Source organism: Gracilinanus agilis, chromosome 5 (assembly GCF_016433145.1).
Source record: "Gracilinanus agilis isolate LMUSP501 chromosome 5, AgileGrace, whole genome shotgun sequence".
NCBI lineage: Eukaryota > Metazoa > Chordata > Mammalia > Didelphimorphia > Didelphidae > Gracilinanus > Gracilinanus agilis.
In genome coordinates, this window is record NC_058134.1 from 113,209,313 (window position 1) to 113,235,540 (window position 26,228).

The 26,228-nt window shown below is 35.8% G+C and overlaps 1 protein-coding gene across 1 annotated transcript in view; it reads left to right on the forward strand.

The window, feature by feature from the left end:
- The window catches only part of DGKI (diacylglycerol kinase iota), a 611,386-nt gene that overhangs the window by 496,751 nt on the left and 88,407 nt on the right, over nucleotides 1-26,228 (forward strand). Inside the window, 3 exon segments of the mRNA XM_044677460.1 lie at nucleotides 4,277-4,317; nucleotides 5,825-5,952; nucleotides 6,525-6,647. Of these exon segments, the coding sequence (XP_044533395.1) occupies nucleotides 4,277-4,317; nucleotides 5,825-5,952; nucleotides 6,525-6,647 (292 nt within the window).

Here is a 26,228-nt window from a genome sequence, read left to right on the forward strand (position 1 = left end):
TTTTGTTTGAAGACTAGAGAGCTGGTCATGGATTACTAGAGAAATTTTATTATTCACCATTTTCCTCTCTCATCCTCCCCATTTTGCTTGAGGGTGAGAGGAGTCTGGAAAGGGGAAAGGGGGAGGTTTTTTTAGAAGAGAAAGTGCTATAAAAAGGGCATTATTAACATATAGAGTATCGCTATATATGTGTGTATCTTGACTTGTGATTTAATTGGTGGCAGAAGATCATGCAATTACTAGCAACTTTTCTGCAATTTATAGTTTTGGAATATTGACAGGCTACCTACTACACCCAGGATCACACATCCAGGATTTATTAGAGGCTGAACTTGAACATTCTGTCTTCCTCCCTGAAACTGGTTGGCTCTCTCTCTGGGAGGACAAGACAGGCCAGGCTACCTTCCAATTTAGGATTACTTCATTCTTTGTATTTCTAATGCTTAACACAAAGCTTAGAAGCAAAGACTTTTTATAAATGCTTATTGATTGATTACCAAAAAAAGTATAGAGGCAAATAAATAAAAACAAAATGAAGAGATAGATAGGGAAATCCGGCGTTTGGGCTATGACCTGAAGAGACCAAGAGAATTGGGAAGGTAAAAAAGAAGGAATTAAATGTCTATTAATATGGCATTGTGAAAGAAATATGGGCTCTGGAGCCTGAACACCTGCTTACAATCCTATATAAACCACTGACTAGCTGACTTTTTAGACAAGTGTCTCTGAACCTGAGTTTTCTCATCTGGATTATAATTATGAGCTATTTGCTTTACCTATCACTTGAAGCTATTGTAGGTCTTAATGAGGATAACATGCAAAATACCTATAAATATTATTTACATGTTATCAATAAAAGTGGTAGTCTTCAGTAGCTAAGAAAGCCAAGTTTTATATTGCAGAAATATATGAGACAGGACCAATTTTTCAAGTGGAAACTAGTTGTGATGTGATTTGTCTTCATAACACTCTTGATTTAAAAACTGGACTCTAGTCTGTTTCTTCATATGTTTCCCTCTGTGTGCCTGTGTGCTCATGGTGTATGTATACACAACTGGAAAGATGTGCATTGTGGATAAAAGAGACTATAAAATATTGTACATGCAACTAAGATCAGACATAAATGAACATATGTGACTGTATGAAGTATGATTATAAAACAAAAAAGCAATTTTATTTAGCTGGGGAGATGTCTCCAAAGGCCATTCCAGAAGAGGATTTCTTTAAATAGCAATTCAGGAAGCTGGATGTAGCTTCTCAAAGTTACTTCCTTGAAGAACTGTACTTATAGATTTTTTTAACCATTATTTTTAAGAAAATCTCATTATTATAGTCTTTGTGATTGGGTAAAAGTGAGACTCAGTAAATGTGCTATTTGCATGAGAAGAGGAAGTGACAGTATTGTATAATCTATGGATTCATGGGAGTAGCCTAATGCGGTGCAATTATATCAAAGAAAAAAAGAAAATAATCCATCTGGGTAGCATAATGACTTAGAAAATATCAAATTAATATCACCAATGTTATATCATATATCTATCTGTGTATATATATACATATATACACACACACACACACATATATATATATATATATATATATATTTTCAATTTTATTAAATGTTTTCCAATTACATTTGTTAAAGGGATTTTCTTAATGTCTTCCTCTGTCTCCTGCTAGAGAGCAGGGTTTCTAAGTAGATCAGAACTGACAGGAGTCAACAAGCCAGAGCTGAAGATTCTATTACCAGAGAGACCAGGACTGAGGAGAGGAAGTAGTGGGCTCTCTGATAGAAAATTAGGGGGGACAGTTGGTCAGTTAGGGGATAAAGGAAGCAGCATGGACAGTTGAAGAGCTTTTGCCACTGGGATCTCAAGAGAGCAGGAGGTCTGTCTCTGAGGCAAAGGGCTACTGGCAGTTGGCTACTGACAGTTGGGCGGTTATAGAAAACTTATTAAAGAGTGAGAGAGTGATGGCTATCCATTATTTTAGGGAGTTGGGGATTTAGTGAATAATTTATCGATAGAGTAGGTTAAGATAGGCCTGGTGTGCCAGGCAGAAGAAATTGTCCTCTGAAGAGAGTTAGAGGTAGTTTTAGGAAATTTTAGGTAGTATAAAGAATTTTAGGTATATTTATAGGGTATAAGATTAATAATCTCTCTTTCCTCTTTTCTATCTTTCAATCTGTAATTTTCTCAAATTAAACAAAGTTTCTGTTAAACTACTCTCCTCACTTTGTTGAACTCCTTAACTTAACCCTTACACATTTCAATCTGCTTTTGGGTCTTTGGGGAATTTTGTGGCTGCTTTTATACTTGCCAGCTTCAAATTTGACACTACTAATGTAGTAGATATATTTCTGAACTTTGAATCAGGAAGAACTGAGTTTTCAAGTTTCATCTCAGATTCTTAAAAGCTATGGCATCCCAGACAATTCACTTAACAACTTTGAGCCTCAATTTCCTTGTCTGAAAAATGGGAATAATTATAACAGACACCACTTTATAGGGATACTCGGAGTATCAAATGAAATGTTGTGTGACAAAGCTCATAGAAATGCTAAATATTATTGATACTAATTATGTTTCAAACCAGGATGAAGCTTCTGCCCATATTGGATATCTGAAGTTCCTTGAAGAGGACATTAATTCTATTCAAAACATTTTCTTAAGAATAACATAAGATTAGAGCTAAATCCACAGACTTACCAAAGCTGGGATGAGTAGGGGAAGGTGAAAGAAAACATATATCTGTGTTGGCAAACCTGTGGCATGCATGCCAAAGGGGATATTCCCCTCCCCATGTCTCCCCCTCTCCACATACACCTGAGGACATTTCCCTCATCACCCCTGCCTCTCTGTCCAGTAGCCCAAAGGGAGTACTCCCTCCCTCCCCTGTCTGAGGTGAAGGGATGGTACACATGTGGTATGAGGGTGCCATTTGGGCACTCAGCCTCTAAAAGGTTCACCATCACTGATACAGATTATTTCTGAACCACTAGTAATCCATTGATTTGCCAAAGAGGAACTACTAAGCATATTAGAAAAGTGCCATATATTTTTATGCCAGTCAGGCTACTTTTGCTTATAAACAGAGAGAAAAAAAAAGATTGAACATGGGATACTGATGTGAATGTTTAGCTTTAACACAGAATCTAATTCTATTCGATTAAAAGTTTCATCATGTCAAATTTATTATGTGAATTTCTGCTATATTAAATGATAACCCTGTATTGGTTGTTATTGAGTTCAGGCCTTCCTAAGGCTGAATCTCCTCAGCCTGATCTTGAATACTTCCCTTTGGCTCTATTTGCTGTAGTGGTAATGCTTGAGGCCCACTTAAAAAGCAATACAAATGAGGGAGGCTGTTATTCGCTTTAGAAAATGGAGTCACCAACCAGAAGCCAGTAATAGAACTTCTAGAAACCTGAATCCTGTGACCCAGATCCTGTCATGGAGCAAACCCTGGCCCAGTTTTGTCATTTGTGTCTTACCATAGGCTGGCCCTGTCCTCTATGTTTATAAGGTTTATAAGAAGACACAGGCAAGCTCCTCATAGCATGAGAGATAGTAATAATATATTTGATGTGATAATATATATATAATATATATTAAGGGAAGGTTTACGAAGCATTTTGTAGATGTTATTCTATTCTCACTACAACCCTATGAGATAAGGTAACATCCATTATTATCCTTATTTAACAGATAAGAGAAGATTGAGAGAGAGATGAAGTGACTTATGAAGGGACATAGAGCTAGAAAGTGTATGAGAAGAGATTTGAGTTCAGGTCTTTCTCACTCTAAATCTATCACTCTACACACTGCACCATCTAACTGTGTTACAATCATACTCTTGGGGGGAGTACTTATACAAATGGTTTCATAAAATTTTTGAAGCATGGACTTCTCAGCAAAAATGTATAGGTCTTAGTAAAATAAAAAGACATATATAGGTCTCAGTATAAAATGTATAGATTTCAGTAAAAACGAAAACAAACAAACAAACAAAAAAACTAGAGTTTCAGGTTTAAAGAAGCCTCTTCCTTTTCTCATTCTAGCTATAATATCAGAGCTGTGGCTTATCCTCTCCAAATACTTTCATCAACTGAGAATTACTTCCCCAAGACACAGAACCCTCCAACTAGATTGTCTGAGAGCCTCATTCTAAATGCAATGTACCTGTGATTCTGAAGCATTCTGAGTCTGCTAACTGGGCTTATTGGAGATCAGAGCATCCTTGTAATGTGGCTCTTCATTGTCTGTTTCTCTCTTAGCTACTTCGGCTGATCGCTTTTATCGAATAGACAGAGCTCAGGTGAGTTTCCCTCAGAGTACAAAGGATAACTTCTTATCTGAAAATAAATTTTATTGCCTTTTTCTATAGACTGTTCAGAAAGTCTGAAAGTCTTGGAATGACATACCAGGCAGAGCCTTAAATCTCTAATTTCTTTGCGGGCCAGTCTTGCAGATTTGTTAAAAGTCATTAGATTTGTAGGCTTTATAGTATGACATCAGCAGCTTCATCAATTTAATGCTTTCCAGCAACTTCCCCCTTCTCTTAAGGTTTTTGTTGCTGGAACAAAAGATCATCACCTATGTCCAAATTTCACCAATTCTTTATGAACCACAGATCCTTAAGAAAACCTAATAAAAACTCAATATTAAAAACACTTGGAGCTTGGTTAATGAGGCTTTTAGCAACCTGGTTTCTCATGGATAAGACTTACTTCAATGAGACAGACTTTCCTTTGCTATGAATTCTATACAAATTCTGTCTAATTGTAGTTAAATCCAGGGAGTGGTGCTCCACAATTACTTGGAGTGGGGCTAACCTAAATAATGTTCCCTCTAACAACATTTGTAGATCAAATGTTCAGCCTAATGTAGTCTCTCATTCCACCAATACAAGCTAAATTGAGCTAATTCTGAGATATTTGTAGCAGATGTTGCTACCTGTGGTTCCTCAAGAGATTCTGAAAGAGATAAAACCTTTATTATGTCTTGATCCTTCAGTAATTTCACCCTATATTCTCCCAGCAAAAAGCAACCAATGCCTCAGGGGAGGTTCCAGGACAAATCTATTACCCTGTAGCTCCTCAGATCCAGGGTGATCAAGTCCAGTTCACATGTCCAGTCCCACTCCTGAGGGGAAAGACCAGCCTTAAATCTAGAACTCTAACCAGGGTCTCCTGGGTCAGCTAGAGTCCAGCTATACTATGATTTAAATGTCTATTTTTAAAAGTACAATCTACTACTTCAGTGATTTCCAAAGTGGGTGCTACCGCCCCCTGGTGGGTGCTTCAGTGATCCAGGGAGCCGGTGATGGCCACACTTTTTTTGGTATTACATTCTATTCTGAGTTCAATAAATAGTTTCATAATTTCCAGGGGGCACTAAATAATATTTTTCTGGAAAGGGGGTGGTAGGCCAAAAATGTTTGGGAACCACTGTACAACTTAGTGATTTCTGCAAGGTCCTATGTAGTTATTTATGTCCTAATCTACATGATACTTCTGGGATACTCTAGATTCATTCTGATGGACCAAGTTTTCTTCTTTGCTAGCTTTTGAGTTAAAAAGCTCTTTCTCAGATGCTTAGTAGCTATATGGAAAAATCCTTAAGTTTCTCAGACTCACTTTATTCAACTGAAAAATAGAAACAATATCGATAGTACTTTCTACATAGGGTAGTTGTAAGGCTAAAATAAGATAATATGTGTAAAGTTCTTTGTAAACTTTAAGGCACTATATAAATACGCATTTTGTTTTTTAAACATCAGCTTTAGTATCATCATCAACAACAATAATAATAACATTCCCTAGGAACATTTGCACTTTGTGATGGAAATTTCTCAAGATGAGATTTTTATCCTGGATCCAGATATGGTGGTATCACAGCAAGCAGGGACGCCACCAGGGATGCCTGATCTGGTGGTTGAACAAGCTTCTGGGTGAGTATTTCTTTACAAGTGAGGTTAGTGAGTAAAAACCAGTCATGCTGGCTGGCATCTGGGGATTTGAATCAGAAAACTTCAAGGACTGGAAGGGGAGATATAGTACATCTAGAGAGTGATGTGGTTTGGCACCTATATCAGAAATGTGTCTGCCTTGTAGCTTGTCTTAATCTGGCCAGGAAAACACACATTTCTTTGATAAAGATGAGCTTCAGTCATGGTACAAAAGAGGAAAGAAAAGAGAATGAGGTAAAAAGAACATCCCTTCTTAGGAATACAGAGAAGTAAGGGTCTAGTGTATGGGTGGAGAAGAATGAGGTGAGAAATTTATTAAGAGAGCAGTTAGGATAGTAATAGAGATAAAATAAGGAACAGAAAGAAGAGAGGGAGGAGGGGAAAGAGGGAAGAGTTTATTTTATTGGCTGCTTCTGACTTCAGTGTATTAGTTTCTAGCCTAGGTAATCAGGGTTAAGTTGCTTCAGCCTTGGAGGTAGGGGGAAACAGATTAAGTGTTATAGAAGAGAAGCTAACTTTGAAGAAGTGACTGGTCTCCTTTTCTTCCCACCAAGGATGTCAGATTGGTGGAACCCTGCACTCCGAAAACGCATGCTGAGCGACAGTGGGCTGGGAAAGATGTCACCACACTTTGATGTCTCTGAGAAGAAAGACTTCAGTCACTCACACATGCTGCCGTAAGGATTTTGTGTATCTCATTTAGATGTGGCATAGCCTTTGTTATCTCTTGGGATTCATAGACATTAACCAGTAGGAAATGACTCTCTTAAGCCCCCTTCCCCTTCATATGTGTGTGTATGTATTCTAAACATAGGAGTAATTTTTAGCCTTTTTTCTGTATGACATAGTGATGATGTAGTTTTGGGGGTTGAAGGGTTAGCCTCCAAATTAGGAAGATCCAGTTTCAAATCCTTTCTTTGATATATATATTGGCTGTGTTATCCAGGCAAGTCATTCTCTCAATTCTCTAGACTACTCACTAAGATAATAAGCTGCAGAGAAGGTATCCTTCATGTGGGAGTTCCCCAAGTCAAATGAATTTGCAGATCCAGGTCCCTGTCCTTTGTGTCATTGGCCATCACTTTACTCTCCTTGTATCATTTTCAGGTAATTTAAATGTGAGTCAAGTGTGACTTACTCCTTCCTGGATGAATAATTGGTTTTCTCTTCCCTTCTCTCAGCCATTTCATTCACTCTAATCTCTTCACTAATCAGGTCATGAAGATGACTTTCAGAACTCTCTCTCCTGCCCTGCCTGGTTCCCAGCTCCAAACCCACATCTCTGCCTCACAGTTCCATCAGCACATAAAAGTTGATAGGTCTCAGGCCACGCTTTTACCTTTCCTTTTGAACCCGCTCTTTTTTTTTTTTTAATAGGAGAGGTATGCACATGCTTCTATTTTCAGTACAGTGGAAACACCTTGCCTCCTACCATGGTGCCACACTTCCTTCCTATGTGACCTTAGGCTTCAAGTCATTTGAGCCTTAGTTTCCTCATCTGTAAAATGAAAAGAATGCCATGGACAACACTGGAAATACTTTCACCTCTAAAACTATGATCTCTGTCCTAATCATTTGTTTAAATATCTACATATATTCTACTAATGGCCATGGGGAAGGGAATTGGCTTAACCAAGGATGCATCTGGTAGACAAAACATTCTTTTAAGGTCATGCAGAGGAATCCTGAAATTGTCAGTGACATCAGTCTAGCATAATGTGGTTTATCTCAGTTCTGACTGGTCGATGCCGAGGCCACAATTTACATCAGTTTTTAACAAGATGAACTAACACTCTAGGAAAGTCCAGTGGCTGGCAGTTTCTGAGAGAGAACAGAGGCTGATAGGAATCATAAAAAGGAATTCTATCCTTATGAATCTTCTTCAACCAGAATATAGTTTTATATATGGTTAGGCTCAACAACATATTGAGTCTGGAATTCTCTCCTTTGAGATGAAAAATAATCGTAGATTTTACATTTGTAATCATATAATACATTTTTCCATATTAATCTTTACATGGAAAGAAACTTGAATAACAACCCCCCTACCAAAAAAAAAAAAAAGAAATTGAAAAAGGTTTGCTTTGGTTTAGATTCAGGTACCATTAGTTCTTTCTCAGGAAGTAGGTGGCATTTTTTTTTCATCAGGAGTCTTTTGGAATTGTTTTGGATCATTGTGTTGCTAAAAATCACTATTATTCAAACTTGTTAATTGCATTGCATTCCTATCACTGTGTATAATGTTCTCCTTGTTCTGCTTTTTTCACTCTGCTTCAGTTCCCTTAAGTCTTTCTAGGTTTTTCTGAGCTCCTTCTGCTCACTATTTCTTACAGCACAATAGTTTTCCATTATAATTATATATTATAACATATGCAGCCATTCTTCAGTTGATGGGTATCCTCTGGCTTTCCAATTCTTTGGCCCCACAAAGAGCTGCTTTAAATATTTTTTAACATATAGGTCCTTTCCTTTTTAAAAAAATCTCCTTGGGATACAAATCTAGTAATGACATTGATGGATCAAAGGGTGTGTACTTATTTATAGTGTTTTGGGCATAGGTACGAAATACTCTCCAAAACGTTTGAATCACTTCACAACTTCCCTAACAGTGAAGTACTGTCTGAATTGTCCAACATCCCTTCCAAGTTTTGTCATTTTCCTTTTCTGTCATAAAAGTCAATGTGATAGGTGTAAAGTAGCTCCTCAGATTGTTTTAATTTCATTTCTCTCATTAATAATAATTTAGAGCACTTTTGCATGACATATTCTTATATATTTGACTCATTTCTCTATGCATTTGAGAAATGTACATTACTCTCCATCCTATTGAGTCCTGTTTAGTTTCCAACCTCAGTCTCCCCCAATTTGTCCTCTTTTCTATCAGCTCAGAATCCCCTTTCTCATATCCCTTTCACCTCCTACTTTCCTGTAGGGTAAAATAGATTTTGATACCCAGTTGATTGTGTATACTATTTTCACACAGCCAATTCCAATGAGAGTAGAGTTCATGTGCTCCCTCCCACCTACTCCCATCTTTCCTTCCTGGTAAAAGCTCTTTCATGCCTCTTTTATGTGAGGTAATTTACCTCATTCTATTTTTTCCTCTCCCTCTCCCCAATGCATTCCACTTACTCATGCCTTAATTTATTTTTACATCATCTCATCATATTCAACTCACACCCTCATTCTCTATTCATGTATACTCCATTTAACTGTACTAATAATGGCATAGGTATGAAATATTTTAATCTTATTGAATATTTTTTGATTTCTCTTTCCTCTTTACCTTTTTGTGCTCTATTATTCTAGAATATGAGGGCAAAGAAATTTTCTTTGATAATTTCTTGAAAAATGATGCCTAAGCTCTTTTTTGAAAATCTTGGCTTTCAGGTAGTTTAGTAGTCTTAAGTTATCTCTCCTAGATCTATTTTCCATGTCAGTTGCATTTCCAATGAGATATTTCACTTTTTCTTCTATATTTTTTTTTATTCTTTTGACTATTTTTTTGTTTCTTGAGGTCTCCTGGAGTCATTAGCTTCTACTTGCTAAATTCTAATTTTTGAGGTATGATTTTTTCTTAAGTGAGCTTTTTTGTACTTCCTTTTCTATTTGTCCAATTCTACTTTTGATTCAAAGATATTTTATTTTCCTGTTTGCATGTAGTAATAATTTTCAACACGTTTTCAAAAAGTATGAGATCCAAACCATTTCCCTTCCTTATTCCCTCCCTCTCTTCCTTCCCCCTATTTGGAGATGGTAAACAATTTGATCTGTGCTATAAATGTATTATAGTACATGTATTCTATATTGATCAACCAATTCTACTTTTATTTTTATTTATTTATTTTTTGAACCCTTACCTTCCACCTTGGAGTCAATACTGTGTATTGGCTCCAAGGCAGAAGAGTGGTAAGGTTTAGGCAATGGGGGTTAACTGTAGGACCTCCCATCTCTAGGTCTGGCTCTCAATCCACTGAGCTACCCATCTGCCCCCTCCAATTCTACTTTTAAAAGAGTTCTTTTCATCAGTGAATTTTTGTATCTCTTTTTCCTTAGGTTGCCTTTTAAGAAGTTCTTTTCAGTGGATTTTTTACCAATTGGCCATTTTTTTAAGGCGTTACTTTCTTCACTATTTTTGTTGCCTCCTTTATCAAGTTGGCTTTTTTCCATGATATTCCGGTATCACTCCCATTTCTTTCCCCAATTTTTCTTCTACTTGTATAATTTGATTTTTAAAATCCTTTTTGAACTCCTCCAATAATTATTTTTAGACTTGAGAGCAATTCCTATTTTTCTTGGAAACTTTGAATGCAGCACTTTTGACTGTTTTCTTCTGAGTTTGTGTTTTTGGTTTTCCTGTCACCAAAATAACTTTCTATGTTGAGTTTCTTTTTTTGTTGTTGTTTCCTCATTTTCCATACTTTTTCTTTTCCTTTAATTTGAAAAACTGCTAAAGTGGGGTTCTCTAATTGTGGTGAAGAGAGAACCATTCTAAGATTCAGATTTTTCATATAGCTATCTTGAGAGCTAGCCCTGAGGTTCTATCTGATTTAGGTTCTACCAAGGTGCTGTGATGTAAAGGAAGGTATTAGCTGCTGAGAGAAGATCATACATTGTAAATAAATGAAGACTCTAAATGATTCCATTGTGCTAAAATGGAAAGAGAGAAAAAAATTGGAGAAAAATCTAAAACTAATTATTACTTTGGCACAGATAATACTCTCACAGGCTTGAGGCAAAAAGAGATTTCATTTTAATTATTCCTCTGCAAGGGGTCTTGGTGGGTCTTGGACAGCTAATCATACTTTTTTCAATATCATGCTGAGCCAATGTGTTAGTTTTCAGGTATTATTTTGATTACTTACATTTCAAGATAATTTTCTCCCTCCCTTTGCTCTATGATTGATAAAGGAAAGTCAGGAAGAGGTTGGTAACTTTAAAACATTTTCCCTTTAGACCAAGTTAAGTATGAACTTTAATTTGAAATGACTGTAGAATAGTCATGGCTACAGAAGTTAGGCCAAACAATAAAAATGCTGTTTTGGATTATTAGCATAATCCTAGATTTGATGTAGAGAAATCCTTGGTCCCAGTCCCACCTCTGACATTTTTGGGGTGATTATGGGCAAGCCACATAACCAGCACTGAGCCACAGTAAATTTTTACCTCTGGAAAATGTAGTGAATGAGGTAGATGATCTCTAAAATTTCTTCCACATTTCAAATTTTAGAATACCATGAATCATGCATTGGGTTAAGATAATCTAGAAAGTGATTAGAGTGCTGATCTTGGAGTCAGGAAGGCTTGGATTAAAATGGCACTTTTGTCACTTGTTAACTTTATGAACATGGACACATTGCTTCATTTCTCTGAGCCTCAGTTTTTTTTATTTGTAAAACTATAATAATATATAATATATTAATGTCTAATAATAATATTTGCACCACCTATTTCAGAGGGCTGCTGTGACATTCAAATGAGATCACCTGTGAAAAGTGCCTTGAAAACTTTAAACACCATATGAGTGTTTTATATAAGGAAGTACACCAACCCTATTCATAATCAGGTGCAATCGAAAAAATGGGACACTTCCTCTTTATGCCATAGTCCAGCTTTCTGATTTTTCTATTGATAGTAATAACAGCTAACATTCATAGGTAACTTTGAGGTTTGTAAAGTGTTTTATAAACATTATCTGATTCATCTGATATTATAAAGGTGTCCTTTAAGGGAGGTGCTATTATGAAGCCCATTTTGGATGAGGAAACTTGAGTTTGAGACAGGTCAATTGATTTGTTGAATGTCGCAAGCAAGTAAATGCTTAAAGCAGAATTTGAGGTTCCATCTTCCTGAGTTCAAATTCATGCTCTATTCACTGTGTTTCTTAATTGCCATAGTAATCTAATCTTGATTGTTACACATTCACAGGAAGAGATTAATTCTCTTATATTCATTATACCTCCTATTCAAAGCAGGGACTTGTTTTATACATTGCTGTATCTGTGCTTGCAAAACATTGTATAAATAAAAGCTTGGTAAATCATCTCCCATATTCCCACTTGAATGCTGTTTTATTTCAGAAAGACTTTATCCTAATTTCTGATGTCTTGTCCACTGGCTGTAGCTCCTGAAGCTTGAGCTTTCTTTCTGGGTCCTTTTCCTCTGTCTCATCTTTCTCCTCATTCTCTTTATCAAATAAATCACTTTCTATAAAGAAATCCTTTAGCATATTAGAGCTTACTATTTCTAGAGAAATTCTTTTGTAAGTCTTTCACAAAAGCAAGTTTCTTTAGTAAATGCAAATATTACATATCTGGCCACTTCTTTACTCCAGGAATTTTTGAAGGAAAAAATATATTCAGTAGCCTCAAAAAAAAAGATTTTAGGATCTTTGCTGTAGTTTGGTAAGGATTTTAGAGTCCAGCCAATCTAGCCTTCACATTTTTCAGATGATGAATCTATAGCCTGAACGGTTAAGTGATTAGTTTAGTGTTATACAAATAATAAAAGTCAGAGATGAGCTTTGAGCCCCATTTCTGATTCCAAAGCCAGTATTCTTTCCTCCAAAGCATATGATCTCTATATGCAGACATACCAAATTATAGCGATGGAGAAATATAGAGGCCAAAACAATACTATTTTGATCATGAAAAGAAGCAAGTTTATATATATATGTAAATATATTTGAATATATTTATAACACTTACCCTCTGTCTTAGTATCAGTTCTTAGAAAGAAGAGTAGCAAGGGCTAGGCAATTGTTGTTAAGTGACTTGGCCAGGGTCACATAGCTAAGAACTGCCTGAGTCCAGATTTAATCCCCAAACAAGCATTTATTAAAGGTGCCTGCTATGTACTAGGCACTATACTAAATGTTTTACAAATGTTATGTCATTTAATTCTCACAACTGTGGAAGGCAGGTGCTATTGTTATCTCATTTTATAGTTGAGGAAACAGAGACAGACAGAAGTTAAATGACTTGCCTAGGTTCACATAGATAATAAATGTCTGAGAATGTATCTGCACTCTGGTCTTCCAGATTATAGACCCAGAACTCCGTCTACTGGGCCACCTATGTGCCTCATGGTGTTGGCCAACACTGTTGGAATTTTGTCCAGAAGTAAGATTGCATTAAAAGAAAGTTTAATGTGTATTATAAACCATCAGCACCGTATAGCAATAGTTCAAGTTAAGCATCCCTGATATGGACATATTGCTTAAATCTCTCTGAGCCTCAGTTTTTTTAATATGTAAAACTATGATAATATATAATATATTAATGCCAATAATATATTATAAGATTATGTATTATATATAATATATTAATGTCAAGGGTACTAGACTCAAGAGTAAGCAATAGACAGGTCTGAGCCTCTCCTCTGGTAAAAGGCTGTGTGACTAATGAACTTTTCTGAGCCTCAGTTTCCCCATATGAAAAATGGTAATACCAGTATAGGAATGATAATACCCAGAATTTCTGTGAGGCTCAAATTGGACACAATGTGTTCATTCCATTGTACACATGGAAGTTTTATTCACATGTTGGCTAATATGGGAAAAATTCAGATTTCTACAGAGGATATATTAGTATGCGGCTCATTCACTCTTAGGTGCTAGGCAGTACAAAAGGATGTAGTCCCAGCCTTAGAGATACTGACATTCTGGTGGGGGAATAAAATACAAACAATCACAATGCAGAGAAAAACAAACTATACTAATACACAGACCATAACAATACAGGAAATAATACACAAATTATAACAATATAGTGCTAAGTACCTAAGAAAAACATATAGAAGAAGGGAGAACTCATCAGGGTTTTTGGGCAAGAACAATCAGGGATGGTTCAATGGAGGATGTAGTATTGGAGGAGGCTATATAGGGAAAGATAGAATCATTGCTTTTAATGTGGCTCAGCAGTTACATTTATATACTTTGTTATTAACCAACAGACACATATCTATAGAATATCAGAGCATAGAATAGGCTTAAATTTTTAGGTGAAATTTAGATTATATATGAAGTAGAACTCCTCAAAGCTGAGATTTCACAATTGCTTGGTTACCAAAGGACCTTGTGGCATCCCTTTTCTTGAGTATTTTTAAGAGTAGGAGATGCATATGGTTAGGGTTATATGATGGAAAGAGCTGTAAGGCTAGCAGTTAAGAGACCTTGTTTCTATTTCTGGAGCTGTATGTTATGTGGTGCTAAAAAAACTTCCCAAGCTTTCCGGATCTCAACCCTCCGCCTCTGTAAAACAAGCAGCTTGAGTCAGATGTGCTGGTGCTCCTTTGTAGTCCCTAAACTGCTAAGGTGGCTGAGACTGAAGATTGCCTGAGTTTAGGAGAATGGAACTGGAATCGGGCCAAGCCGATCGGTTTCCACACTAAGTTTGACACTAAAGTGATGAATTCCCAGCTTGGGCATCTGGATGCATAAGAAAGGACAAAGAAGTTTAGGTCATAAATGGAACAGGTTAAAATAAACAAACAAGTGCTCATTCTGTGTTGATCAATAGTGGTGTCGGCCCATGAATCACTGCATTTCCATCCTGAGATAGAGAGACTGACTCAAAAAATAGTGCCTTGAATTAAGTAATTTCTAAGGTCCCTTCCAATTCCTAAATTTGAACCAATGTGAATATGAATGTATGAATATACTGTAAGCAGATAAGTGGTCTGAATGATCTAGGGAAGGCCTGAATAATCTTTGAACCTGAATAAGGTTTTCAAGCTTTAGGATTTAGTGGTTTCATTAGGGGTTTTTAATGAATCTTAAAAAAAAAAAAGTTGAAAAACCCCTTTGTGGCATTTGGTTATAAGTACAGAAATTCTAAAGAGAAAGAAAGGACAGGAATAGTAATAACAATACTAGCTAACATTCATATAGCATTTTTCTATGTGTCAAACATTGTGCTAAATGCTTTAGAAATACAATCTCACTTGATTCTTACAACAACTCTGGGAGATAGGTGGTATTATTATTTCTGTTAAGAAAAATGAATCAAACAGTGACTTGCTCAGGGTCACCTAGCTAGTTAAGTTTCTGAGGTCAGATTTAAAGGTCAAATCTTCCTAACTCCAGGCCTGGCACTCTATGCACTCTACCACCTAGCCACCCCTAGGAAGACAGAACTGAATCACTCTCCAGGAATTGGGCTACTGAGGAAGCAAGACACTGGTGTTTAAGGTACTAATTTGTTAAATTTCTTTTTTTTTTAACAAGGGAAATACATTTATTTGAATATAATGATAACTTTTTTTTACATTAAAATTCCCAAGCATCTCTTGCCCTGCCTCCCCCCCTGCAAAAGAGAAGGCATAATTTGCTCAAAATAGTATATATAAATTATCTTTCAATTTTTGCATATCATTTCTTTCTCTGTAGGTGGACATTCATAAGTCAGTCTTTAAATATTAATTCTATAACTGTATATAATGTTCTCCTGGTTTTACTCATTTTGATTTTCATAATTTTATGTAGGTTTTTCTAACTATTTTTTCAAATTAATCTGCTCATCATTCTTACAGTGCAGTAGTATTCCATCATAATCATAAGCCACAACTTGTTCAGCTATTCCCTAATTGATGGACACCTGCTTAATTTCCACTTCTTTAATACTACAAAGGAGTTGCCATAAATATTTTGGAATATATAGGTTCTTTTCCTTTTCCCCTGATCTTCTTGTGAAATAGGCCCAACAGTAGTTTTACTGAGTCTAGCAGTATATACGGTTTTATAACTCTAGGCATAATTCCAGATTGCTTTCCACAATGGTTGAATCAAATTGCAATTCCACCAACACTGTATTAGGGTTCCAATTTCACATCTCCAAACTCTTTAAGACCAAATGTATAAGCTAACAGATGAGAAAACATTGGTTTACTGATGAGAGATTAAAAATACCTAGGATTCTAAAGGAAGTTATGGTTAGTGCAGTTTTTAACTTCTTTCTAACAAGAACTAATTTGGTCAAAGACTGAACTGTATTCTATTCTATTTAGTATGTGTTAACTTTTATAGTAGTGACCTTTTTGTTGTTTCCCAAAGAGCCATATTCCATCACCCATTCAGTGCCTTTGCACAAGTTGTTCCTCATTCCTATAATGCTCTCCCACCTCACCTATCTAGGAAAATTCTTATCTTACTTCAAGGCCAAGTTCAAGTGCCATCTCCTAAAAAAGGTTTAAACTGATTCCCAAGTTATGCCCTTCCCACCTCAAAATTACTTTGAATGTATGTTCATTTACTTACCTGAGCACCTATCTTCTCTTGTGAGCACACATGTTGGTTTGTTTCCCATAACAGAATGGGATGTCTTTGAGAAGAATGACTGAGTCATTGTTGTCATAACATCCCAGTATCTAAAACCATGCCTGGTACATAGAAGGGACTTAACAAAAGCTTGTTGAGTTGAATTATATTGATGTTGCCCTTTTAAGGAACAGATTGAGATGAGCCCAAATTTCCACCATTAAGATAGAGGTTATCATTTTAGTAGTGAAGAAAGAATGCTTTAAAAAACAAATTAGTTAAATACAGTATGGATAGTATATAGAGAGAATGCATATCAACATCTAGTTTAATCTTTGACTCACTCTCTGCCTGGCAAGTAGTAGGTACTTCTTAAACATTTATTGCCTACTTGCTCGTTTGGGCTACAATTGCTATCTTGAATACTTAAATTATTATTTTTGGTGGATATGTGAATTTTTGATGGGGGTGGTGGTTGTAGAGAATGAAAAAAGATAATTTGGAAATATCTAATTGTAAAATTATTCTTTTCTTAGCAAATACTGTCTAATAACTCATCACAGATCTTCTTTTCATCTTGAGCAACTTAGAGAAAAACAGCTAACCAGGCTACCATGACATTCTACCTTCTTCTTGAAGAATGTGTTGTATGAATTCACCCTATTGGATGAACTATCCAAAGTGCGTTTTCTTGTATCTCTTCCTTTCTTGGAGAATTGGAAGATTATAGGTATGTAATGGTACATCCATTGTCAGTCACAGTTCCCTTGTATATCAAATCCCACTAATTTGTAAATAAGAAGTTTTAGTGAACCATTTAGAAAAGTACCCAAAAGTAGAGACTTAGACCTTTAGATTTATCTTCCCTAATTTCACACATCTGTTTCTTTTCTCATTAACTTCTTTACCTCAACTCTATTTAAAAACAAATCCATGCTTGTACTGAAATCAAGTAATGGTTCTGCTAATAGTACTCTCTGCTTGATGATTTAGCCAAATAATATCACTTAAACCATACCTTATAAATTCATTTAAGATAAATTGGCATCCAAAGAGAAACCTTTTTTGCTAACTACCAACCCATGGACTAAGAAGATGTTCTCTACCTCCTTTTTTCTCTCCTGCAAAAAACTTCTTCCCTTCTTCTCTTCCTGATTGATCATTGTCTATTTTCTGTATATTTGATAAAGAATTGAGCTAATGGGAAAAAAATAATCACTTTCATTGCAAAGGTATCAGGTATCTTACCATGAGCAGAGCCTATTTGACTGTAGTTTGGTTGTGAAATGCCCTTTGAACATAGCAATCAGATAAGCACTGGAAAGTTAATCTTCTTAGTGGAATGCAACTTTTTACTGGAATGTGTCTCAAAGATGAAATCAGTGCTGACAGAATAGAGATAACTCTGTGCATCTGTTTCCCTGAGATACTTTTCCTCCAGCCACAAATCTTCTTGCCTAATCACTCAGACTGGCAAAATGCAGCTGAGCTGACTTGAATCTTCTTTTTTCTTCTTTTCTTCTTGCCTCCTCCCAGCTGTTGTCACCATCTTTGTTTATCCAAGTATATAATGACAATTTAGACTGTTTACATTTGCAAATTCCTTTATGGAAATTCTTATTCTGTCTCTTTCCCAAATTCTTTCCAATCCAGGTAAATGGATCAATACTGTAGTCCTAACTGAGAAATAAAGGCATAGAACACTTGCACAACTGGGTCAAATTTCCATGGTAAATTAGTGGCACAGCCAAATTTGATATTCTTGTATGTGCCAAGCCTTACTGTCAATGTCAGTGAATTCTGTTGTACTATTCATTTTGTAAAAGAATGATCCAAAGCCCAATGACCTATGGGTATCTGTTTTTTGTATCCTTGGCCCAGTCCATCTGCTTTTCCCATCTTTGCTTTCTTCATTGTCCTTTCTACTTTTTCTATAACCACAATGAGGATTACAATATTTGAGTCTACATTTGAGAGTTCATTATCCTTGATGGAGAAAATAATTTGATATAAAAATCCTTTCAGATATTTTCTTTATTTCTTGTTTGTTGTCATCTTTTGTTGTCATCTTTTCAATTTCATCCTTAAAGACTTTTATGGTAAATATGCTTAATTGGGGATTCTCACCAAGTCTTCTTCAAGCTGATTTTCCCTCTACCATTTTTATTGTTTTTATAAAACAATGCTGCTCATAACCATCCAACATCCTTCTCTACAAGATTTTACAAATGAGTTTATATTCTAAACTGTTATTGTCTTTGGCTGTCATAACTCTATGGATGGCAAATAAGTCAAGTGTTTTTTGACCAAAACATGTTTTGGTTGTCTGATCACTTCATGGCATCAGTTGATTTATGGCAGTTATTTTTATATTTGAAAATGTTTTATTCAATGTGGATGTCCTTTCCTCCATCCATTTCCCATTTTTGGCAACAACAACTTATTTAAGTCAGTCAGGTTGGAGTTAGTTTAATTGTATGCCATACCTTTTTCTTATTTTTATCCTTTTAGCTTTCTAGTGATGTTGATATTAGTTACAAGTTGGAGGTATGGCTACACACCAGCAGCAAATTCAGGACTAATTCCTGTATCAATAATGCATTCTTAGCCTTTTAATTTCATAGTTTGTGATATTATTAATTGCTCAGAGAGGCAACGTAGTATAATGCACACAAAGATGACTTCTTTGACCCATTTGCTTTAAGTATTTCCCATACCCTGTACTGCCTTTGTGCCCCTGGGCAAGTTATTTCACTTCTAAATGCCCATGGCAACTCTCTAAGGCTGTAAATTGTAGAGGATATGTGTACTTCATTGGTAGAAGGAGTTTTTTAACCTGAGAGTTCCCTATCTCAATGATATCACAATTCACCATATCCAGTACTTTTGTATTTTATTTTCTCAAAGGAAATGTTCACAATGAAGAAGCATGACATTTCTCTGTAGTATTTGCTTCCTATCTTTTATTACTATTAAGTATGTTTCCCATCATATTTTTCTGCCATATTCAACTCTGTGTATCTTTTCAAAGAGGTCACAAGCATCAGTTAATACACTGGTTTAATTTGGAAGATCTTATAAACATTTTCCATGTAGTTATCTTCTGCAATAGGTGATGTGGAACTTGTATTTTCATCATGATCTTTTTTTAAGTACTTTATTTCAAGTACCACAACATAAGCTGATCAAATATCTTACAAATGTTATTTTTTATTGCCTTTGGATGAATAATAAAACTAACCTTTCCAATTCTTTTATTCACCTCACCAAGGAAAAACTATGAGGCATCCTTCAATTTCATTTCCTGGTTTCATTTATAGTAAAAAAACAAGATTGATAAGATTAAACTCCCATAGCAGCACAACCATTCATTAGTTGTTAGACAACAACTTTTCACAAGTGGAGCACCAGTGGTTAAGATATAAGTTGTCTATTGATGGTATGCTTATGAATACCCTCTGACCCACTTTCCAGCATTCTACCCCTATCACTGCAAAAGTGGAATGGGGCCACACAAGACTCAGTATCATTTGTTTCATAGGTTTCCATGGCCAAGAAATTCATAAATAAGTGAATAATCTATTTATGTTGAGACTCTGTACTTAGATAGGCTGGTCCTTAAAAAAACAAATGTAGTCACTGGAATCATATTCAAAGATATGGTAACAATTAAAATGGATATAGATGGATGTAAATAGAAGTATTAATATTTTAATTAAAGCCATGTTGGTAAAATATAAAAAGGCCACATGCCCAATATTTAATTCAAATAGCCCACCATTACCTTCTCCCTCCTGGCTACCTCCTACCAAAGAGAGTGTCCCAATCAAGTCCTCTCTATTTAAGCTACACTTTACATTGGCTCACATCACCACAGAAGACAGGAAACCCATTGAATCATGGGAAATGTAGTTTCAAAGTCCCCTAAATGTCCACAGGAGGTTTATGTCATATATCTAAATATTTAAGGCTCAAATGAACCCCAAATTTCCACTAACAAAATTTTCTAGCATTGTAGAAACCATCAAAGCCTGTGCACTATTTGCATAATCCTTGAAAACAAGGGTTATTTTCACACCATTTTGAGGCATTATAGATAGAATTTATGGGCAAGCTACAATCTGGGTATCAATGGAGAACAAGCACTCAGCCTTCATGAGTCTGTACCCTTGAAATAAAGTCCTTTAAAAACGTTTAAAAAATGTAATGATATAATCTGAAAAATAATATTAATGTCCATATCCACATTTTACACAAGCTAGTTTTCCAGGCAGTGTGCTGCTATGGGTGATAAAAAAATAATTTGTCCAATTATAGCAGCTTAGGAGCAAAGGCCACACACAAAATGATTATTACAATTGATCTTTTTATACAGTCAATTTTATGGTGATTATCCATGCTAGTGTATATATATAAATATATATATATAAAATTTTAATATCATTCATATTTAGCTTCAGAATCCACTTCCATATTTCTCTTTGACATCTTTGCCTGATCTGAAAATTCTCTCATCATCAAACTAAGTAACAAAGGGCATGACTCTAGTAGAAAATTGAAATTAGCTCCTTTAGTGGCACTGAAACTAGATAGGCATCACTGAAGGGAGGGGGTAGAATCACCTAAAGAGAAAGTGAGACTTCTTTTTTTCATTTGTAGTATAGAGAAGGGATCATATAGTTTTTTTCAAGCTTTGGCTGAGTTCCAAAAGCTGTTAGGAGTTATGAATGTTATGGGGATAATTTGAGGAAAGGTGTGTGGAATAAGGGAATTTGAAAGGAGATTGTCAGAGACTTGCTAAATGGGTAATCTAGGTTACAGGTTGGCTGGGATTAAGGAGATTCAGGATATAATAGGGCTGAAGTCAGGAGTATAACACAGAAGGGAAACAGAGATCTTCAGGGAGAGGAGAAATTAAACTAAACAAACAAACAGCAGGCTTTACAGACTGGGACTTAGACTCAAACACAGGCAGAGGGAAATAGACTAAACTGAAATTAACAAACAGTGTTTAGTTAATTTCACAGGAAGGGACTTGTTTTGAAGTTACACCTTCCTTCAAGATGGATACCCGGCTTCCCTTCAATTCCAGAGTATGTTGGTTCTTTCCCTCTTCTTCCCTCTCTTAATAACTAACAGACAAATTATACTAATAGGTCTGTTGAAACACAAAAAAGGGTTTATTATCTTTAAAGTGTGATTTGTCAGGAAAGTGGTTCAAAGGAAGCCCTAACAGTTGTCTCAGGAACCTCAGGTGGGGGAAGGGAGGCAGAGATGGAGTCTGAGTAAGGACTAGCCTTTAACTCACCTTACAAATGCTATTGCTATCTAAAGGGAATAAATGATGATTGACTAGTTTCTCTAAATCTAATATTGTCAAATAACAATTAACCCTTCACAGATTTTGAACTCCTCTCTAATTACTCTCCTTATTAACTCCACAGACATATAAGGTAAGGGAGGGAAGGTAGGAAATAATATTAGGGAAGGAAGATATAAAGGGTTTATCCAAAATAATAATTTCTTAAGTAAATATATCAAAGCTAGGCTAAATTTCAATACTACAGCTAGGTAAAGAGGCAGCTCAGCTGATCAGACAACCTCCCTCCACGGGAGACCCTAATCAACTGACTTTTCCTCAAGATTCCAAACTCCTAACAGCTTTTGGAACTCAGCCAAAGCTTGAAAAAACTATTTGACCCCTTCTCTATACTACACATTTTAGCTAAATGAATCAATTTCTTTGTATTTCATTAAAAATTTATGCTTTGAGAAGGGTCAATCTTCCTTGCCCTGAAGAACCCATAATATATTTGGATTTTTTTTTTAGTCTGAGGGAAAGGAAAAATTTGTTCTCAGCCTATGGGAAGTGGGGAAAAGTTAAAGGAAGAATAAAGATGGACTTTTTGGAAATACTAGCATCCTTGGTCTTTATTTCTTGGCCACTCGGGCACAGGTCAAGGCACAGGCTGGGCATCATGAATTATCTGGAAAATTCATTCAGAAAGGCTCTCTTTGCCTGAATTACCTAATAATTAGCCTTAGCTCCTTGCTTTACTAGCCAGAAGGGCAACAGAAAAACCCATTAAGATAATTACTGGAGTTCCTATAAACAATAAGCAAGAAAAGACGGGTCCTCTCTTCCTAACACATTCTGTAACCTGTCTGAGATCTCTAAGAGAAGCTCAGAAGGAAGGTCAGGGAGTCTCATGTGACAAGACTACTTACATATCATTCTAAAGGAAATGGAAAAATAATGTATGCATATCTCTAGGCAGTTAGAAATCAGGGTGAGTGATGTGCAGTGGTGGAGTTGGATGAGGAGCTGGCAGCTAGAATTCCATCTTGTTTTCATGTGGCTCAGCTGAAATCAAGGAAATTGCTTGTAAACTCTGAGTCTAAACCTTGTAACGTGGCCCTGAGAGAACCACCACATGTTGGCAGCAAAGGAGTCAGTACAATCTTCTCATATGTAACAAGCTGTTTCTTCCTTGAACCAAACAAACAAGGGGCCTTCCTCCAGGGCCATTATAATCCCATCAGTTAGGTAAATATAGGAGGAGAATGGAGTATGTTGGAATAAAATAGCCTAACTAGGTAGTACTGCCAGAAGTGGATGAGTTATGGCTTCTGGGAAAGGCTGTACATTTCTTTCTTTGAGGATTTAGTCTCCTGACTATATGGACTTAAAATACAGAAAGGTAAAAATAGACATCACACTAAATTTATAAGGGCTTTTAATCAGATGAAAGGTAAGCTATAGGGCACTAGATAGAAAATTGCACCTCACGTCAGAAACCCCTGGGTTTGAATCTTGTTTCAGATACATATTAATTGTAGGACCCTGAGCAAGTTATTTAACCACTTGAAGCCTCAGTTTCCTTATCTCTAATATACAGAAATTAAATTAGATTTAATGAACTCAAAGGCCTTTTTCACTCTAAGAGCATTTTTAAAAATCTATAGAGCAGAATAGGCAGTTCTCATGGGTCCCATTAAATTTTACATATCCACAAAGTACTTCATTTACACATACTTCTTTAATACAACATGACTTATCTTTATTTCATCTCTTAGTAGATTCCCCCCCCCCCCCAACTCCTCCAGGCATAGCCCTTTTTTACTGTCAGGTTATATCCATAGTCTAGAGAAGGCTTGTGTGTCTGGAATTTGGGCAGTAACTATTGGAAAAAGGAAGAAGAGGAAAAACCTGTAGCACTGAACTCCCCCAAAACATTTGTTCCTGAGGCTGCCATTGGAGAACTCTATGAACCTCACCATTCACAGCTACTTTCCTAACACATATACACAGATACATACAACACACTTAATATCTCCAACAGTGTTTGCTTTTTTTTAATATTTATTTTTTAAAAAAGTTAACATGGTTACATGATTCATGCTCTTACTTTCCCCTTCAGCCCCTGAACTCCCCTCCCTTCCCCATAGCCAATGCACATTTCCACTGGTTTTATTATGTGTCTTTGATCAAGACCTATTTCCAAATTGTTGATAGTTACATTGGTGTGATAGATTTAAGTCTACATCCCCAATCATGTCCACCTCCACCCATGTGTTCAAACAGTTGCTTTTCTTCTATGTTTCCACTCCTGCAGTTCTTCCTCCGAATGTAGGTAGCATTCTTTTCCATAAATCCCTCAGAATTGTCCTGGGTCATTGCATTACTGCTATCCATTACATTCGATTTTACCACAGTGTATCAGTCTCTGTGTACAATGTTCTGGCTGTGCTCCTTTCGCTCTGCATCAATTGCTGGAGATCCTTCCAATTCACATGGAATTCCTCCAGTTTATTTTTCCTTTGAGCACAAGAGTATTCCATCACCAGCATATACTGCAATTTGTTCAGCCATTCCCCAATTGAAGGGCATAGCCTCATTTTCCAGTTTTTTGCCACCACAAAAAGCACGGCTATAAATATTTTTGTACAAGTCTGTTTATCTATGATCCCTTTGGGGTACAAACCCAACAATGGCATGGCTGGATCAAAGGGCAGGCATTCTTTTATAGCCCTTTGAGCATAGTTCCAAATTGCCATCCAGAATGGTTGGATCAGTTCACAACTCCACCAGCAATGCATTAATGTCCTAATTTTGTCACATCCCCTCCAACATACATTACTTTCCCCTTCTGTCATTTTAGCCAATCTGCTAGGTGTGAGGTGATACCTCAGAGTTGTTTTGATTTGCATTTCTCTAATTATTAGAGATTTAGAACACTTTCCCATGTGCTTATTGATACTTTTGATTTCTTTATCTGAAAATTGCCGATACATGTCCCTTGCCCATTTATCAACTGGGGAATAGCTTGATTTTTATACTATTGATTTTACTCCTTGTATATTTGAATAATTAGACCCCTGTCAGAGTTTTTTGTTATAAAGATTTTTTTCCCCAATTTGTTGTTTCCATTCTGATTTTGGCTGCATTGTTTTTGTTTGTACAAAAGCTTTTTAGTTTGATATAATCAAAAGCATTTATTTTACATTTTGTAATTTTCTCTAAGTCTTGCTTGGTTTTAAAATCTTTTCTTTCCCAGAGATCTGACAAGTATACTATTCTGTGTACATTTCACTTATTTATAGTTTCCCTCTTTATATTCAAGTCATTCACCCATTCTGAATTTATCTTGGTGTAGGGTATGAGATGTTAATCTAAGCCTAATCTCTCCCATATTATTTTTCCCAGCAGTTTTTGTCAAATAGTGGATTTTTGTCCCTAAAATTGGGCTCTTTGGGTTTATCATACAATGTCTTGCTGAAGTCACTTAGCCCAAGTCTATTCCAATGATCCTCCCTTCTGTCTCTTAGCCACTACCATACTGTTTTGATGACTGCTGCTTTATAGTATAGTTTAATATCTGGTGCTGCTGGGCCACCTTCCTTCACATTTTTTTCATTATTTCCCTGGATATTATTGATCTTTTGTTATTCCAAGTGAACTTTGTTATAGTTTTTTCTAATTCAGCAAAAAATTTTTGGTAGTTTGACAGGTATGGCACTAAATAGATAAATTAATTTGGGTAGAATGGTCATTTTTATTATGTTACCTTGTCCTACCCATGAGCAATCAATGGCTTTCCAATTGTTGAGATCCAGTTTTATTTGTTTGGAAAGTGTTTTGTAATTGTTGTCATTTAATTCCTGTATTTGTTTTGGTAGATAGATTCATAAGTATTTTATATTGTCTAGGGTGATTTTAAATGGTGTTTATCTTTCTACCTCTTGCTGTTGTGATGTGTTGGAAATATATAGAAATGCTGATGATTTATGTGCATTTATTTTGTAACCTGTAACTTTGCTAAAGTTGTTGATTATTTCTACAAGCTTCTTAGTTGATTCTCTAGGATTTTTTAAGTAGACCATTATATCATCTGCAAAGAGTGATAGCTTAGTCTCCTCATTGCCTATTTTGATACCTTCAATTTCTTTTTCTTCTCTAATTGCTACTGCTAATGTTTCTAGTATAATGTTAAATAATAGAGGTGAAAATGGGCATCCTTGTTTCACTCCTGATCTTATTGGGAAGGTTTCTAATTTATCCCCATTGCATATGATGCTTGTTGATGGTTTTAGGTATATACTGTTTATTATTTTTAGGAAAGGTCCTTCTATTCCTATACTTTTCAGTGTTTTCAATAGGAATGGGTGATATATTTTGTCGAAGGCTTTTTCAGCATCTATTGAGATAATCATGTGATTTTTGTTTGTTAGATTGTTGATATGGTCAATTATGTGGATGTTTTTCCTAATGTTGAACCATCCTTGCATTCCTGGTATAAACCCCACCTGATCGTGGTGGATAATCCTCTTGATCACTTGCTAGAGTCTCTTTGCTAGTATTCTATTTAAAATTTTTGCATCTATGTTCATTAGGGAGATTGGTTTGTAATTTTCTTTCTCTGTTTTTGATCTACCTGGCTTTGGAATCAGTACCATATTTGTGTCATAAAAGGCATTTGGTAGGACTCCTTCTTTGCTTATT